The 18453-nt window shown below is 39.9% G+C and overlaps 2 protein-coding genes across 2 annotated transcripts; one reads left to right on the forward strand and one right to left on the reverse strand.

The window, feature by feature from the left end:
* The first annotated feature begins 1192 nt into the window (after positions 1 to 1192).
* LOC311267441 (tryptase-like) lies at positions 1193 to 7094 on the forward strand. Its single transcript, XM_084370516.1, has 5 exons — positions 1193 to 1270; positions 2117 to 2294; positions 3351 to 3628; positions 4979 to 5112; positions 6752 to 7094. Exons 1-5 carry the CDS (start codon positions 1219 to 1221, stop codon positions 6938 to 6940), a joined length of 831 nt encoding a protein of 276 aa, XP_084226642.1. The 5' UTR covers positions 1193 to 1218; the 3' UTR covers positions 6941 to 7094.
* A 1767-nt stretch (positions 7095 to 8861) lies between these two features.
* dus1l (dihydrouridine synthase 1-like) lies at positions 8862 to 17416 on the reverse strand. The gene is made up of 14 exons (XM_084371464.1): positions 17321 to 17416; positions 16190 to 16431; positions 15893 to 16001; positions 15715 to 15765; positions 15415 to 15527; positions 15123 to 15205; positions 14822 to 14925; positions 14534 to 14681; positions 13649 to 13745; positions 12510 to 12598; positions 12064 to 12233; positions 11943 to 11980; positions 11143 to 11218; positions 8862 to 10728 (listed from the first exon to the last, which is right to left on the reverse strand). Exons 2-14 carry the CDS (start codon positions 16424 to 16426, stop codon positions 10562 to 10564), a joined length of 1482 nt encoding a protein of 493 aa, XP_084227590.1. The 5' UTR covers positions 16427 to 16431; positions 17321 to 17416; the 3' UTR covers positions 8862 to 10561.
* Positions 17417 to 18453: the final 1037 nt, after the last annotated feature.

Genomic DNA, 18453 nt, shown 5'->3' on the forward strand with positions numbered 1-18453 from the left:
CAATGTGTTACAGTCATTAATTCTTTCTGGCTTTGCTGCAGTTGGCATTAAAGAAACTGTGACCCAACCATAAACACTTTATGGTGATGATTTGATTAATGCCTTATAACACAGTGTAAAGATCCGTTCGTGTGTGTGATCATACAGCTATGTTGTACTATTTTGTACGTCATTAGATACTTCAAATGAGGAGTTATACATGTGTATTACAAAAATAGTTTTAGTTTAGTTTAGTTTAGTTTATTTCGAACATGTGCGAGTAACACAACAAAGTAAACTGAAAAAAACAAAACAAAAAACAAACAAATCCAATAAGAATAGTCAAAACAACAATAACAATAGTCAAAACAAAAATAATAATGTAAACCCAACATGTCCGAAAAGGAGTAGAATTCATACATACTTTACATTAAAATACTTTGCATTGACAGCTAACAGCAAAAGATGATTTTGCTGTTACTTTAGACCAGAATATTTAGTCTAGACTTTTTCAAACTTTGGCAATGGGTCATATTTAAGTAGCTAGTCAAAAAACCCAAATCAAACTTCAGAATACGAATCAAAAGGTCTCTGCTGCCCCATGGGCTTAAATTGTACGCAGGCAAAAGAAGTTCAATGTCCATTCAAAGTTCCCTTGGTTGTCATGGTTTTTTTTTCCCAAAATAGCAAGCAAGCAAAGAAAAAAAGCAATCCTGCATGCCTCCCCTGCTTTGGTAAAATCCAGAGGCTTGCAGTAGGTGCATCCTGGGTGGGCCTACCTTCCAACCTATATAACCTGTGTTTGCCCACAGTGTCACCCAAATTATATACCCAAACACAACAAAATACTAAGTAAGTAAACAGAAGAAACAAATAAGTGGTAAAAGAAAATGCTATCTAGAATAATCAAACAAAAAATATATTTGTTATGAGCAAAAATGATAACCAAAAACTAACAACAAAGAGCTCCAACAAATACGTTATGGATTTATAGCAATACTGATTAATTAAAGTAGTAAAACTCTGAGTTGCATTGAGTTAAGAGTGTAACTCTCTCTCTGAAATAGTACCAATATCATAGATCTGTACTTCACAGTACTTGAGTAAATGTACTTTTCCACATATAGTGTGAGAGGAAAAGGAGGGGTGATAGTGCTGATAAGGATTTCATCTCTCCAGCTGTGTATATAAACCTGTAGCTGCTCCCTCACAGAGCCACTGCCTGACCTCGTCACTGCCATGGCTTTCTGCAAGCTCCTTGCTGTGCTGGTGCTGATGCACAACATCGGAGGTGAGGAAGACAAAAATGTTGACTGGTTGTAGTATTGTCTTGAGAATGGTATACTAGTATTAAGATTGATGTTTTGATGTATCTGTACTCAATGGAGGGTAATTTACCAAGTCTTACAGTAGAATCTCATTTGTTCTGTAATTATAAATATTTTTTATTGGCAGTTCTTTGAAGTTTCTTTCTTTTCTTTTCTTTCAACTAATGTTAATGAGTGGATATCCAATATTAATCACTGATATTTAAAATGCAGATAGATTAAAAATGGAGTTGGACATTTTTACAAAGTTTATAAAGTTTCTCCTAATTCAACAACTCACAAAAGTGATTGATTCTTTAAGGGAGTCGGGGGACTTTCTCTCCCTCCTCATCTCCTTGCTGTTGACAGTAGCTGGTGTGGCTGCTTTGACCTCCACTATGTCGGTATTCAAGTTTGCCCTCAGTGCAAAACTTTCTCAAATTGTTGTAAATTATTGCTAAAAACTATTATCAAAGTTTTCCTTTCCAGTCAAATGAATACAAAAAACATGTCGTACACCATTTTCTATGATGTCATTATGTGGACTGACCCCCATCTGTGACCGACGTCCCTGAACCCTAACCCTCAGATCTGTCAAGTTCTGACCTATAAGATGAATTTAAAAAAAGGAGTTGGCATTTGGAAAATGCACTTATTTTCTATTTATACCAAAAGTTTAATGATGATAACAATGATTTCACTCCCATGTCTGTCCATCAAACATGAAGCATGCATGCACAAGACAACCAAAACGTGGACCCACTCTGTTCCAGAGCCTCCACAGGGTACCTTTAACAATGCCTAATTAAGTTTCCTTATTGCTTTTTTAGGTTTCCTTGGGGCTGAGGTTAGGAGCTCTATCATTGGGGGGAAGAACGCTGATGTGAACAAGTGGCGGTGGATGGTCCATCTCAACATCACATCACGTGATAGAGCCAACAAGTGGCGCTGTGGCGGCACTGTCCTCAACCAGCAGTGGGTGCTGACTTCTGCCAGCTGCTGGGATGAGTAAGTGCTCTCAGAATTATAGGCTCATTCTGTACCAACTCACCCAATAAGTGTGTTTTTCAGCTCTGAAGCTATATTTAGTAGAGCCAAATAACTTCTAGATGTGACAGAACTACATTAATAACTAAAGTAAAAACTAGTGGACAATTTCTGAAAATGACAGATTTTTCATTCTTCTAACAAATTTGCTTCCTGTTATTAATTTGATTACTATAACCATTCAGCAACAACTACTTAGTTTTAGTTTTATTTATTTTGCACAATTAAGAAAAAGAAAAATACATAAAGAATGGCAAAGAATACAAATAACATACAGTGCAGGGAGAGGCAGAAAACCCAGTTGGCTTACTTAGTTGGAATACATGTTTCTAAGTTTCCCTTAAGGTCTCTGGGATGTTCAGGACAAATTTAAAGAAATGGTCGGTGGAGGATCTTAAACCACCAATCGCCACGAAGAATGTCCTTTTAGAGAGATAGGACTAAAATCATTCTGAAACTGTACCCAATGTGCCAAGCCAATGCTTGGTCAGCTGTGTCAAATGTTGCAGTATGGGCCAATCAAAACCCTGACATACCGACAAAACCCCCCAAAAGGTCTGGAGAGGTGAGCATGAACACTGAGCAGAGCAGAGCAAGAGCTGTACTAATTTAAGACTGAAGATTTGGAGCAACAGAAAGCTCCTCGATTGAACGCCTGCTATTGATAATCATTAAACATCAAAAAGTAACTAATACTCCGAGTAGCGTTAGAGAGGAGTGCTTTCACTACCTTCACCAGCTGGTCTCCAGCTGTGTCTGTCTGCTGTTTGGAGCTTGGCTAGCGTTTGACAGCTGGTAATAACAAGTAGTACTGTGTCAGGAATTCAACATTTAAAAATCTATATTGGTCCTCTCCAGTCAAATAGTAAAACATGGCAAAGCTTATGTGCTTTTATGCTGAAACATCCGTCTTTAACTGATGTCCCACTCGACCTCCCATGTTAGAATACTAATGTGTAGTAATGTGTCATGTGTAAATGCAGGAAAAAACTTAAATGAGTGTGTTTGTGTTGCCAGACAGCATGACCCTAGTAAGGAACGATCAATGGCTTGGGTCGGCTCATACAACCTTAAAACGTTTCGTGGCCGTTACAAGGGCATAAGCCAAATCATTACTCACCCTGGCTACCTCTCCTCGGGTGGTACCTATCAGAACGACATCGCCCTGGTGAAGCTGAAGACAAAGATAGAATCCTGGGCAGAGGTTACAAATGTGAATCTGCCCAGCGCCAATGACATCTTCGATTCATCATCTGAGTGTTGGATCGCCGGCTGGGGGTACATTGAGGATAATGGTAAGTTCTGCACATAAAGCAGTCTATAATGTGTGCACACTGTAAAATGACAAATGAAAACACATACACATATCAATGCATTTGTTGAATTAGATATTTTAATTAATTCATTTGTTGAATTAGGTTTTTTTATCATATTCTCCACAAATGTATTTAAATGTTCTTTCAGGGAGATAGTTCTGGAAATCAACACCTGCTTATAACTAAATTCTCATATCAAAGCTGGTATTCAGCAAACAGCCAGAGGCGTGGCCTGCACAAACAAAATAAAGACTGAAGAAAAAAAACACTGTGGAAAGTGGAATTACCTGTAGCCTACTACAACTGCTCACACACTGCTAGATTTAGTATATCGTACACTCCCACAGCACTAATTGCATCAGTACAACAACAGAGTCAGACTCACCACTCTGCTGCTCAGGATTTCTTTTTTGTTAATGTCATTGCTGTTGATATACATTAACAAGCAATTAACACCTCAAAAGAAAATCACCTTGAAATTGGGCTTCACTTACTACTACGTGAAATAACATCATACAGGAGGGAGCAAACGTAAAAAAGTATATTTAGTTAACTAAATAAATACCTACAAAGACTACATACAAATATATTTATTTTGATCAGTATAAAATTAGGCCCCTGAGTGCATTTGAGGTTTTGCAAGTTTGCATAGACTAGGTAACAGTGGAAATTAGTAATGAAGGTGTGTCTGTGATATAAGCCCAAATAAAGGCCACCTGCCACTGGGCTAAAAAGTGCTTATGTGTGATCATTCACAGTACCTCATTACAAATTCTTTAAATGACATCACATTGAAAAATCTAGTTACTATGAATACACTGATGTTTTCATCACAGAAGAAACTTCCCCCTTCAACAGGTAAATGTGGAAAACAAGCTCATTCTGCACAGGGAAGCTCAAACATCACAGTTAAGGAACAGCAGGACAGCTAGACTGGAGGGGTGCAAACAACACATAATGTGTTCATTAGTCACAGAGATGCTGCAGTGATTTTGTTAACTTTGGACACAACCAGGCTACTTGTTTACCCCTGTTTCCAGTCTTTGTGCTAAGCTAAGCTAACCAGCTGGTGGTTTAGCCTCATTTTTATTGTACAGACAGACTTGGTATCACTCCTCTTATCAATCTGTCAAATTTACAGTAGTTCCACAAGATAATATGGTAGCTTCGCTCAAGGCTTGGTTTACCAACGAGATGATCTTAGTGTGTTCCATTAAACTCGAAGACTTCCAGCCATAAATTCGGAACTAATGCTGGCCGCTAATCTACATGCAGATAAACATACCACCTCGTCGTTTGCACTCATTCTGTGTGTCTGTGTCGATGCAGTTCCACTGCCGGATCCCGAAACCCTCCAGGAGCTGAAGATTCCCATCGTCCCTCAGAATGTGTGCAAGGCAACGCATCCTGAGCTGACTGATGACATGCTGTGTGCAGGGGCTGTAAGGAAAGACGGCTGCAAAGTGAGTTGAAAGTGAAATATAAATTTAGTTATCTTTGAGGGGCACATGACCCCTTCTTTGGGAGGCACTGGCCTACAAACAGGAGGATCCTGCTCTTCTGTCCTCTGTCCTGATTGGATAAAGTGGGCAGGGATACCAGAAAAATGTCTTTACACTTTTACTACATGGGTAGGGGGAGGAGAGACATGGGTTACCGACCATCAATCTTACCAGATTACTGTTTGAGTATAGAGCTTTTTAATGCTTATTTTAATTCATTTTAAAAAATCACTTACAGCAGCTTTAAAATCAGCTCCACCTTTAGTAGCATAATTTTACAACAATAACAGTATTAAAGGACCCATATAATGCTCATTTTCCAGGTTAAATGTTTTTTTAAATTGTCTCCTTGTCTTAATGATCAGAAAACACATTATTCTCGTACTGTCTGCTGCTGCAGCACCTCTATTCTTCCTCTGTCCGGCTCGCTGATATTAGCTCCTGTCCCTTTAAGGTCCCCCTGCTCTGCTCTGATTGGTGAGCAATTACAGGCTTTAGCACATACAGCCCACCATGTTTCCGGATCAGCTCTGTCGGTATTTTTGCAACCGTGGCTTAGGGCGGCGACTGTTTAGGTGTGACATCACAACCTTCCAAAAGTCCTGCCGGCTCGTTTGGAGGCACAGTCTCTGAGTACAGGCTGTGAAAATGTTTAAGTGGAACGGGCATTTTCATACTTTCACAGTATGTATATAACAACAAGGCCTGTTTTATAATTCGAAAATTCCAGGTTACAGGACCACAGAATGAGCACTGTTACACTTTGAAAACATTCTGCTGATACTTTGCTGATACTTTTGTACTTTTGCTTCAGGATCTGAGTACTTGAGTACTAAAATGACAGTATTGACAGTATACCCATCCCAACCATTGACAATCTCATCCAAAACTACCATAGTTTTGTACTGTGTCAACTCAAAAGTTGAAATAAGCAAGGAACAATGCAAAGTGTGCTGACACTTCATTTTACAGGTCTGCAAATTTAATGGTAAGTCGGCGGTAATTACCGAGCAACATCTTCTTTGAAATGTGCCCACAACAATTTAGTTTTATTTTATTTTTTCACCAATTTGTATCATTTCAACAGATCAGTCCAACTTTGGAACAGTTTGCCCAAGAATCTACTGGTACTAATTACCCACAGATACAACTTTATAATCAACAATTTAGTGACTAGTTTCACATTTTAATTTTTGAATTCCTTAATTGCCTACTAAGGCCTAATAATGTCTTTAAACCACTCAAGTTAAATGTCACTCTTCATATGATTTGTGACCACAATTTCTAGAAACTAGAAATTAAAATGTCATGATCAGTTGTTTAGCAGAAATCAGTTGGAAGTTTTTTCTGGAAATATATTACAGCTATTTATTAACTGCTTATTGGAAAATATGATTATGAAATCATGCTGTGGTGATTTTTAAATACATGTTGAGGAAACTGTTAGTAATTTGGGGGTAATTTCAAAGAATGTTTGGATATGTTGGTTGGTTATACTTCACACTTACCATGACATTTCCAGACCTGTAAAAAAAAAAATGTTACACAAAGTGTAAAGATTTACAGAATGAGTGTGTATGTGTTTTTTGTGCTTCCAAAGGGGGATAACGGCGGCCCGCTGATGTGTCGTGGAGCCAGTGATCTCGTGCAGGTGGGAATTTTGAGTTATGGGAGTCCCAACGGCTGTGGTCTCGCAGGCCAGCCTAGCGTCTTTGCCAAGGTGTCCCAGTATCTGAGATTCATCAATGAAAACATCCCCCGCGGCGAGGAAACCTCTGCTGAGGTCTAAACTTCCAAGAAGCTAAAGCTGTCCAGTCTACTCACCTTCCAACCTGCCTTACTCTCTATAGTTGAACTGTCAGTCCATGTTTCCTTTATGCTGGTTTAACATGTACTCTGGTTTGTTCAACGTAATCCTTTGCAATAAAAGCTTTGAAGCATCAGTTTTAGTCACTCCATCTTTTGAAAAAAATCTCGGTCAGCACAGGCACAACTGCATGTCATTCTATTATTAGAGAGACCACATGTTTCAAGAACCGACATTATCATTCATAAACACAGAATATAGGCTACACACTGGGCCTTCCTGTCACGCAAGTGTCCTTGCCTCTTTCCCATCACCTTAAGAATCCAATGCAGCCATCATTATGTAGAAATTGGCATTTTGTGTGATTTGTGGGTCTACTGCAGGCAAATTAAAAGTTGCATCCAAAGGGTACTCCAATTATTTAATTGTATACTTATACAAAGTTTGGGGCCAAATTAGTAGAGGCCAAGATGACCTGACTTTTGGTCTTTAGTATGGATTAAGTTCCAAAAATGTTGGATCTTCCATTCAACACAATGCAACTCAGTAGTACCCCCTTCTATTCTGACTGCCTGGTAAACAGCCATGTCTTTCGCACTCCTTGGCTTCAGTTTGAAATGCAGGCTTTGGCCGCTGATGTTGTGGGCACACTGGCAGGGAAGTCGGTGAGTGCTGTGGGCTGTCCACCATTCATCCATCCAGAGACATGACAGGAACGACTTCTCTGTGTTCATTTTATTTTTTCAGTTTAGTTGTTTGTTTTTTTAGTCTGGCTGTCAGTGTGTCATTTTTTAAAAAGCTGCACTTTGAATACGCTTAAACAGCATGACTTCCACATTTAGATAAATCAAACGGTGATAGTACATGTTCAACATAAAGGCTCTGCTATGTGTGAGAATACGAAACTCGCAGCCATGCATGCTACTGATGTTTAACCAGACTGCTGCCAATACTTGCTTTTCTCCAGAGGTAAGTTCATCAAACTGATAAAAATGTTTCGGTGGAGCAGTTTAATATCTGTATAATTTATTAATGCTTGGTGAAATGGTGAAAACATCACAGTCAGTCAGTCGAGCAAAGAGCTGTGTTCCAAATGTGTTGTCATGAATTGATGTTAAACTGGAGGTTATTTAAGACCATTCAAAGTGGACACAGTTGCAATGAGTTCACACAATTGAATTGTCAGTGTTTAGTTATTTAACTATGTATTCATTAGTTTTAGTTTTCTTTTTTTAGTTTTTCAATTGAGATCATATTCTTTATGTTGCATGCTAGTCACTTCGCTATCTTTAGTCTTTGGACATACACAAAAATGTGTTTGATCTATGATACACACATGCTCTTAATTTGAAATAAAGTCATGGAGAGTTCTGTGTATGTTCTTTAGGTAATTAGGTTATTGGGGTTTCTGTTTCGTACCCAAAACAAAAAATGTAGATTTATTTTACTGTTAAATTTTTCCGTATCAAATTTTACTTTAATGGCCATTTTACTAATTGCTATGGAAATCATATATTTACAAACTGCAGCTTGACAACATGTTCTTGAACATGTTTTGTTCTGAAAAGCATGATCAGATCGCTCTAGTAGTGCCTCTACAAAAAGGAGCTGACATAATGAAAATGAATTCATAGCCGCACAGGGAAAAAAGCAGCTGAGGTGGTAACCTACGTCACACACATATGACTTTTTCTTAACACTCCTTAAATACATGATATCTTATCATTCGAAATGGACCGTTTATGATGTGGCCTTTGTTTCAGGTGAGATGGCCCACCTCACCTCACCTCATCCTAAAGGGGTTTTGTCATGATCCAGCTGCTGATCCTGCACCCTGGCAGGATTGAGCTGAAGGACTCATTGAAGGAGAAATGTTAAACCAACTTGAATGAAGTGAAAAATCCAGGCTTGTGTCTTCTGTATTTGTCATCAATAAAAACAAGACAATTCATGAAGGTTGCTAAGGGCTACCAGATGTATTTTTCAGTAAACATTTTTTACTGTGTTAACAATTTATCGATAAAGCCAACATTTTGGGGTTTGATTTACTTTAAAGCACCTGAAAACATATCCTCTGAAGTTTCTGCCACAGCTGGACAAGTTAAAGGTTATTACACAAGAGATTTCTGTATTCATGTATGTCAGTGCTCTTTTCACCGGTGTAATGTAGGTGGAGAGACGATATAAAAAGCTGACTTCATCTACATCTGTGCACCAATCAGGATTATCAACATCTACATAGGTATCTGATGACAGTTGTTGGCATCTTCATTCACATCTGATCAGATCACACTCACACAGTAAGAGTGTTTAGTTTGGGATAAATTATACCTACAGAGAATTTTCTTACAAAGATGACTGTTGCTCATTTTGTCAAGAATACTTAATACTTGTGAATAAATATGTTTTTAAAAAATGTTTGCCAGGGCTTTAAGTCAGATGAGAGGATTAACATCAGTTACCCGTCTTTGAATTTCAGTTGAGAAAATGGACATTTTTCAGCGATCTTCACAGGAAGACTCTTCTATCAAAAACCAAAAGAAAAGTCTCCACAGCATTTTTGTTCTTGTATACATGTTGTCTCAAGCATCCTAGTCATCAGCACAGCCAACGGCCATCTGTGTCACAAGATGTCTGCTGTTTTTTGTCTTTTGTTGAAGTAAGGCTAGCTTCTAATCTTTATGCTTAGCTGGACTAAATGCTTCCAGAGATGAATTTGATAAACGGCTTCTTATTTACCTTAGTGACGAAAAAACATCTTTCCCAAAATGTCACAGTGTTTCTTTGTACACTGTAATCACAATTACATATACAGGTAGCACCTTCAAATACATTTCTGTTGGATTGTGTTGTCACTGAGCAAGTCTTAGACAAGAGCAGATGGAGCACCAATGTGATACCTTTTACCCTTTTTTTCTCCCTCATGAGCTCAAGTTCATATCTGGATAGGCAGTGGTACTTCTCATTAAAAGGCACATACACAAGGGCAAACCTTTACCCGAAATAAATAGGTTAACTTAGGAGTTAAAATGCAACCACATTCTTGACCTTAAATGACAGAAATAAAACCTGTAAGGACGAGCTATTTGCTCCATGAATCTGGAAGTTACTGGATCTTTTTACTTTGGTGGCTCAGTAACAACTTTGCATAAAATAATGTACAAACTCCTCATAAAATCTTTGTCTTAAAAATATAAGAAGATGGAGTTAGAAAAACTTACACTTTTGTCCCGACAGAGAAAAAAAAAAAAGAAGGGGGGGAAAAAAAGAAAGAAAACTGATGAGCCAATCATCATCCTGAAAACTGTTACTTTATGGATTTGGTTCGCTGATCAGAGTCCATCCACACTCCACCATCAGTCTCCTCCTGGAGGTTACTCAGCAGCTGTATGTCCTGACTGATCACTGGCCACCTCTACATACACACACCAACTTTAACCTGAAGGCTCTTATTGTATCGCTCAGCTGCCAGAATAAACAGGCCAGCCAAAATAAATCAACCACACAACAGCTGTGATGAACATGTTGTGACTGAAATGTTGTGTAAACACTCAAAGGTGATGCGAGTATGGTGTGTGCATGTAGAAACAGCCATAGTCGTGCTCATCGCGGCAGCTGTGTCTTGGATTGTTCCTGCAGCTCTGTCCTTGGATCTAGGAGAGGCTGAGGAGAGCTGCTGCTCTTCGCCGTCTCTGTCGCAGAGTCCTCCTTCTTCTCGTCTTGCTCCGCTTTCTGTTTCTCTGCCTTGGTCTTAAACCTCAGCCCGTGGCCTGTTAACCAAAGAACATACAGATTACTTTCAGTATTGATTTGTTCCTTTTTCAGCTTACTGATTAAGTCTGCAAAATATAACAAAGCACACTCCAGGTTACGTCTCAAACTGCTTACTTAGCATGCTGTCACATCTAGCCTGTTTGTTTCAGTTCAAATGAACTCTGCTATGTCAAGCCTAAGTTTGCCTGTTTCATTCAGTTTGTCTCCGGGTGTCAATCAAACAGTGGTGATGATTAAACAACTGCAACTGAGACACCCTGAAAATGAGGTAAAAACCAGCACTAAAAGTGAAATCTCTTGATCTCTATGAGGGATTTATAGCCTGGATGTACACATAATTCTGTAAAAAAAATGTACAGTGTGTGTGTGTGTGTGTGTGTGTGTGTGTGTGTGTGTGTGTGTGTACTGACTTGGACAGTCTGCCACCTCCTTGTAGGCCTTCTTCTTACAGCAGCCTCGACACAGGTTGAAGACACATTTATTTCCCTGCAGAGAAAAATAAAGTTGAACGAAGCAGAAAGCAACAAACAGAGAATTTCCTGTGAAGAACATTTGCAATGGAACTCCTCTTTGATTTCTATGACTTTATTTGACAAAAGTCTCATTACAGCTTCCTATTTTCATTGGTTTTACATCGACATCTGCTTGAGTCAGTGATGACAACTGACTGACGCTAACAGTCGCGGTCAAAAGTTTCTAGTCATCAAAAGTATCTATATCATGGCAGTCTTCATTTCCAATGACTTCTACACCTCTTCCTTTTCTGTGCTGGAATGAGTGGAACACAAACTACTCTGTCACAAAAAACATTCATGAAGTTTAGTTCAGTAATGAACTAGTCTAAGTCAGTAAGTCTAAGGAGTTCAGCATTGATCTGACAGAACGCATTATTGATTTGAACACGTCAGGAAAGTCACTTGGAGCCATTTTAAAGCAGTTACAGGTCCCAAGATCAACTGTGCAAACAACTGCCACGATCAGAAGACACAAACTATCACCTGCTGCTGAGAGAAAACTGGTCAGGGTGGTCAAGAGTTTGTGTTCCACTCATTCCATTACAGAAAATTGTGAGGTGTAGAAATCACCGGAACTGGAAGACTGCCATGATATGTTCTTTTTGAGTGTATGTAAACTTTTCATCATGAATGTATGTGTGCATCAACACTATTTGGGTTCTTCAGTCACCGTTAATAAATCTTAAATCAATTACCTTTGGGTTCCCACACTGTTCACACTTGATGTACTTGGCTGTGGGAGAAAGACAAGGGGCACCGTGAGATCTCAGTAGTACCTACTTGAATGGTTCAAAGGAAGAAGTCTGCTGGACTCACGTTTCTGCTCGGGACAGAAGTTCTTGTTGGGGTTTCGGGATCTCTTCTTCTGCTTGTTTTTGGAGAGTGTGTCGGCTGTTCCGTCCAAGTCCTCCAGTGCCCTCTTCTGACACACTGTCTTCTTCACCTCTGAACCCTGGCTGTTACCGTTAGCAACTGGCTCCTTTGGCCTGCAAGGCATAGTCAGTAACATTACTACGTGAGGGAATTTTTTCCATCTTCACTAGTGTCAATCACAGTTCAGTTATTGGGTATTCGGCTAAGAAATACCGTGTGGCAGTTTATTTTCCTGCATGCTGTGACACATCTCTCCATTAGACCTCACTATCCAAGATCGTAGATTACATTGCTGTGGAGTTGACATTTACTGTATCGATGTATGAGAATGATCTGAAACTATCTCAGTGGAAAGATTAGAGAGAAAAACAACAGAGGTTGTGACTCACGCTGGTCTGACATATGGCTGGCAGATCCAGTGGGGGAATGGCAGGCCGCTCTCCTTCTCTTCCACATCCTTTCCTTTGGCTATCTCCTCCTGTACACACACACATACAGTACAGCTACTGGTACAGAGGACTGTCTACAGCAGGTCTCCTTCATCCTGCAAGTACTCCAGTCTGCATGTTTGAGTAAGTATATTGTGTCCACCATCTACACACCCATGCCTGGTCCCAGTTACACTCAATAAATGGCTTGATGTCACTCTGACTCACTGGATCTAAAGGATTTTAGTGGACACTGCCATCTAGAGGATCTAATGTGTTTGTCATGTGTTGAACAGATGGTCCAATACCTAATTTCCACCTGGTTTGACATGCAGTCTGCATCCAGATAATTTATTTGTATAAGGGAATAATGCGTGTTAATGTAAGATACACAGTAAAAGAATATGTTCCAGTAAGTGGAAAGAACAATACTACAATAACTCTACCTCTTCCTGTTTTTTAAAGATACCAGAAAGCTCTCAGACCACGTTCAGAGTTGGTCTGGGCCACGTGACCACATTCTTTTAGCAGTGTGTACACACGTGTCCTGGACCACATCGATGGCCCACCTACTCAAATGATGTCCTCTGTGAAACACGATGAAGAAGCCACAACAACAGGCAGAATGGATCACATTGTCTGATCTCTGTGTGCTTCACTGTAAATGACATGTTTGGGCTGTCTGAACCTGCCAATGATGGCAGCAACTGTTTGTGAACACACTGTCTGTTTCAACTGATCCAACCATTTAACTAGTAACTACAATATCACCAGAGTCTCTTTACAAATCATCTGATTTTAAGAGTTGTTGATTGAGGAGAAACTTAAACTTTGTGAAACGGCTCCGACAAATTCTAAATCATTGGTGCCTTCTTGTAAATTCAGCATTAAATCAAAACATGAAGTTGTTTGTTTCCTTGTAAAAAGTGTCAGTTTGTGGCAGCCTGTCTGCTTCTGTGTCTATAGTGCGTCTTACCTGCCACCATTTAACAGCTGTGTGAACACTGTTTACACTGATTTCACCATTTACACTCAATTTATGAAATAAGACAAAGTGTTATTGACGCTGGTGCATCTTTGCATCTGCTGTTTGTTGTTACCTGACAGCGCAGCCTTAGCTGTTTGCTGACATCGGCCAAACCCGCAAGGTTCTTCACCTTGGCCAAGTCCTCCCTCAGGTCCTGGTGAATCTGTAGCCTACAGACAGACACACACACACACACAGCTGCAAGGGTCAAGAGGTACAGCTACTGCACAGCCACATTACATGATGTATAATCTGAGTGACAAGACATTCCACATTAAACTATCTCCACATTTATATTGATCAGAAATGTTTTCTGAATAGCCACAACTGCAGCATGTATCACAGGAAAACTCCATATTGATGTAGACTGTGTGAATATGAATATTCCTTTTTAAAAAGTGGAGTTGAGATGATATTCAAGGACTAGAAATGTATGCATTCACAGACGCACATGCTGTCTTTGTATGGAGTGAATACTGGTCCCTGCGTTACACAGTGAGCATTGTAAATTAAGAGCTGGGATCTAACGATACGCCGTATTTGTGATACTGCGATACCATTGTGAGACTGTCATTAATTTTACATACAGTAGATTTTAACACTAGTGGCAGTCCCCATTTCCTTGCTGGATTGAAACTGCCTTCACACACAAACACACAAGGGATTTACAGGAAACACTGCAGCATGTAATCAAGCTGGATTAATTTATTTCTCATGCCAACCAAACACTTCCAACTGCTACTATTTTACGTTCAAAGCACTCAACTGCTGAATAAGTTGGATGGCTTTTATTGAGAAACAAGACATTTTGTCTTCTATTCAATGCTTATGTTTACACACACACACACACACACACACACACACACACACACACACATACACACACACACACACACACACACACACACACACACACACACACACACACACACACACACACACACAGAGGGGGACATACGTGTGGTGCCAGAGCTTGAAGAGGTGGGCTCGTACATATGACAGGGTGCAAGGGGGATGTTGCTTCACCACCTCTAGATATTCCTCCGCCATCTCCCACACTGGGGGGCTGCATCCCTCAAACAGTGCAGGGTTGTGGAGGTTCCCCTCTGAAAATAATAAAGCACACATAATTCAGTTTCAAAACAATGCATATCCTGAGCAGGAATGCACTTCATATATAATCTTTTAAAACCAAGGAGAAATTAATGTAATTAACAAAAACAAAATGAGACAGTGTCTTCTTAACCTGCACTCATAACTCCCTGTACTCCCGTCTCCTGAATGCAGCGCTCCACATCACTCAGGTGCTGAATGTTGCCATTTGCAAACACTGGAATATTTACTGCCTTCCTGTAGCAAAACACAAGACAAACATATGAAAATATGTTGTGTTCCAGGATGAGGTGAATGTTGAGGATTATGAGTCTTTTGATTTTGTTTTAATATCAAAAATAAAGCATAAAGGAGCTGTAATTATTAACTGAGACCATTGGAAGAGCCCGACAATTGTTTGTGTGAAGGATTAAAACACAGTGCCTGTAACTCACCGTACTGCCTTGATGTGCTCCCAGCTGGCGATGCCTGTCATGGCTCCTTTCTGGTCTTTGGTTCTGCCGTGTACCGTCAACAGCTGAGGAGAGATGGGACAAAACCAAATTCAAGATCTTTTGTAGTGTTTCCCAAAACTGCATTAAAGGCAGAATTTAGGGAAAAATATAAATACATACTCTGAACTTAAAAATAGCTTAATATTTTACAATATTTCAATGAATGGGTCAACCTCTGTTTCAGCTCAGCCGAGAAGCAGTGGATTCTGAAATTAAATCAATGTGATCATACCTGACACCCAGCTTTCTCCAGCATCTGGGCATAGCGGATTGTCTTTTCCATCTCCTTGAACACACGGATCTTACACGTGATGGGCACAGAGAGCTTTTCATTGGCTAACCTGACTGTAACACAAGAGGGCAAATTTTGATTGTGTTTGAGACGGTTCTACTGTGATTATGTTGCTAAACATCAGAATGAAACATTAGGCAAAAAACTGGGATCGAGTGGCAATACACTGATGCAAGAAATGTGAAAAGTGTTTTGGAATTGACAATTTAATCCCAGAGTTGTACAATGAATTAAACTTACTCATTTTCTCTAACAGCTCCCATTCGTCTTGTAGGAAAACTCCATAGTGCCCTTAGAAGCAAGCATCAAGGCAGGTTAGTTTCTTTTCACCTGGCCATCTGCAAGGTCAGTTTCTTTTTTAATACAAACACTGTGAGTTACCAAAGTCAGGGTTCATTTCTCAAAGAAGTGTGCGTACCTCTCTTAGCAATCATCTGCGGACAGCCCAGGTTGAGGTCGATAGCATCGCAGTGGTCCTGGGCCAGCAGAGCCGCCTGAACGAACACCTCTGGATCATTGGCACAAAACTGACACACAGGGAATGCAACACTGTGATACACACACTACATGTGGAATAATGCTAATGTACGGTGTGAATTCACATAACTTGCCTTGTGACTGCACAAGATAATAGACATGCTGGGGAACTTCCAGCATTACTACAGTCTGGCCTCATTAACAGTCTGTGGATGACTCTGCCTGTGTGGATCCTCACCTGTGTGATGAGAGGTCTGTCCTCTTCACACACCTCATTGTAAAGGTTCTCCCTCCTGTAGTTGGCATCACGAACAAACACCTGAGCATGCAGCATGGGGGTGTAGCACAGCTGAGCACCATGCCGGCGGCTCAGCAGGCGCCAGGCCAGCTCGCTCTGGTCCACCATGGGAGCCACCACAAAGCGTGCTTCTTTCAGGGTCCTCCTCCAGAAGTCAAAGCCCTGGAGTTTGGCCATCACAGCTGAATAAAGAAAGGGTTTCCATCAAATAAAGTGTGAGAGATTAACAACCTTTAACAACCAAAGACCCTTCTGAGACTGAGGATGTTCCCCGACACTAAAATGTAAGGAATTTCTTGTGGAGTTTGGCATTTTGGCTCTCTTTCCAACCTCATCATAAGCCGCTGTAATGTTACATTCAATGATCTTTTATCTTTGGGCCTGTTTTTCACCGGGTTCTGAACACTTTCAAGTTACAGCTTGTAATAGTTTTATTAGTTGCAGACTATGTTGTCATCCTGCTCTGTGTGTCTGGACAACATATCATCTTAGTGTCTACTAAGTAGGTGTGAACCCAGCAGTGAACACATGAACTGGCCCCATGTGACATTACATAAAGTGACTGGGAAGTGACTACCAGTTAAATACTGAAGTAATAATTATATTTTTAAATGAGAAATTTAAGCCACTCAATCGTGTACAGACTAAACTGAGATTCTAAAGCTGTCGACGACTTAAAGCAGAGTCCAAACTGGAACTGATTACACACCTAAAATACTGTAGCTTAACTAGCTACATTGCAAGCTCAGCCAACTTTTCATTTGCAAGCAAGAATAAACTAGACAATTCAATGTTTATCGTTTTCGAGTGTTTCTGATTTGAACTCTATCTCTCTGCCTGATTAGTCGTTAACATTTTCCGCTAACTAGTCAGCTGTGTCTGTGCTGTACTGTGATGTAGCTAGCGAAGCTAACTGCAGTCCGCTGACATGATGCAGCGCCGCAGCACACAACTACAACCACTCTGACAGAAGATGTATCACAGCTCTGTTTCTCTGGGAGCACCGTGCGCTGCTCTGGTCATGTACTAACTGTACTCGAAATGATATGTATATTTAGTAAGTTGTTTCACCTGTAATACAATGAGATGAGTATTGAGTAGTAATGAGTATTCCTGGCGCAGCACTTTCCAAATGTGTGCAACAACGAAATGTCACCGGTGGGAAGCGTTTCCTGTGGGTTCTTCTTCTGTTGGTAATAATGGCTGGAATCTATCTAATGTGCTGTATTGGCGCCCTCTTCTGTTGTACGCAGCGCAGGGTAGAGCAGTGGTGGAAAAGAAGAATTCAAACCTTCAACCATGTAAATGTGTCAGGATTTAACATGCACACACATCTTATGTCGTATTATTGGATTATTAAAGCTAACGATGGAGCAATTTACTGTTGCAGTTGTATTAGTGGAGCTACTTAATATACAACTGGCAGTGATGGAATGTAGCTAAGTATATTTACTCAAGTACTGTCAGCCTACTTCAGCAAAAGTGTGGGGTATTTGTGCTTTATTCAAGTACTTTAGTTTTCTGCTACTTCATACTCCCACTTGACGACATTTAGAGGCAAATATTATACATTTACTTTGCTAAATGTATTTGATAAGTTTGATAACTAGCCAATAGAATACTGGCATGCTGCATCAGAGCCTGTAAGGAGCACATTTTAAAATTAAGTAATTTCATCAGCTATCGGATAAATAAATTATTCCGACACTCAGAAAAATGCTGAATATTGGATCCTAAAAGTGGCCAGGCCCATAATCTACTCCTAGTATAAAGTATAGTGCATACGGTATGCAGTATACAGTATACAGCATGCAGTATGCAGTATACAGTATGCAAATTTGCAGTATACAGTATACAGTATGCAATATGCAATATGCAGTATGCAGTTTACAGTATACAGTATGCAGTATCAGACAGGTTAGACAGGTTACTTTTTGAAGTAATATTTACTTCTACTGAGGTATGAGTGTTGTGTGCTTTTTACAACACTGACTAATGGCCACTTTAATCTGTAACAATACCTGAATGTTTAAAATCTTAATTTCAGCATCACATGGAAACGCTCAGGCTAAAAATGAATTACTTCCAAACTGCAGTTGATTACAGTTCTTGAGTATTAAATTACACCAATTACATCACCACTGTTGATAACTGGCAGTTTATGAACACATTGTGCTTCAAAAGTTATTACTCTTACATCTTTG

This window comes from Pagrus pagrus (assembly GCF_965226575.1).
Source record: "Pagrus pagrus genome assembly, chromosome: 13".
In the NCBI taxonomy this organism is placed as follows: domain Eukaryota; kingdom Metazoa; phylum Chordata; class Actinopteri; order Spariformes; family Sparidae; genus Pagrus; species Pagrus pagrus.

Excerpts from the sequence above, each read along its gene's own strand:
- dus1l (XM_084371464.1), bottom strand. The coding sequence starts at position 16,426 with ATGGCCAAACTCCAGGGCTTTGACTTCTGGAGGAGGACCCTGAAAGAA. Across the intron at positions 16,002-16,189 it reads ACAGACCTCTCATCACACAG|TTTTGTGCCAATGATCCAGA; the intron begins GTGAGGATCCAC and ends CCTGTGTGTCAG. Across the intron at positions 11,981-12,063 it reads CTTCTGTCCCGAGCAGAAAC|CCAAGTACATCAAGTGTGAA; the intron begins GTGAGTCCAGCA and ends TTTCTCCCACAG.
- LOC311267441 (XM_084370516.1), top strand. The coding sequence starts at position 1,219 with ATGGCTTTCTGCAAGCTCCTTGCTGTGCTGGTGCTGATGCACAACATC. Across the intron at positions 1,271-2,116 it reads GCTGATGCACAACATCGGAG|GTTTCCTTGGGGCTGAGGTT; the intron begins GTGAGGAAGACA and ends TTGCTTTTTTAG. Across the intron at positions 3,629-4,978 it reads GGGGTACATTGAGGATAATG|TTCCACTGCCGGATCCCGAA; the intron begins GTAAGTTCTGCA and ends GTGTCGATGCAG.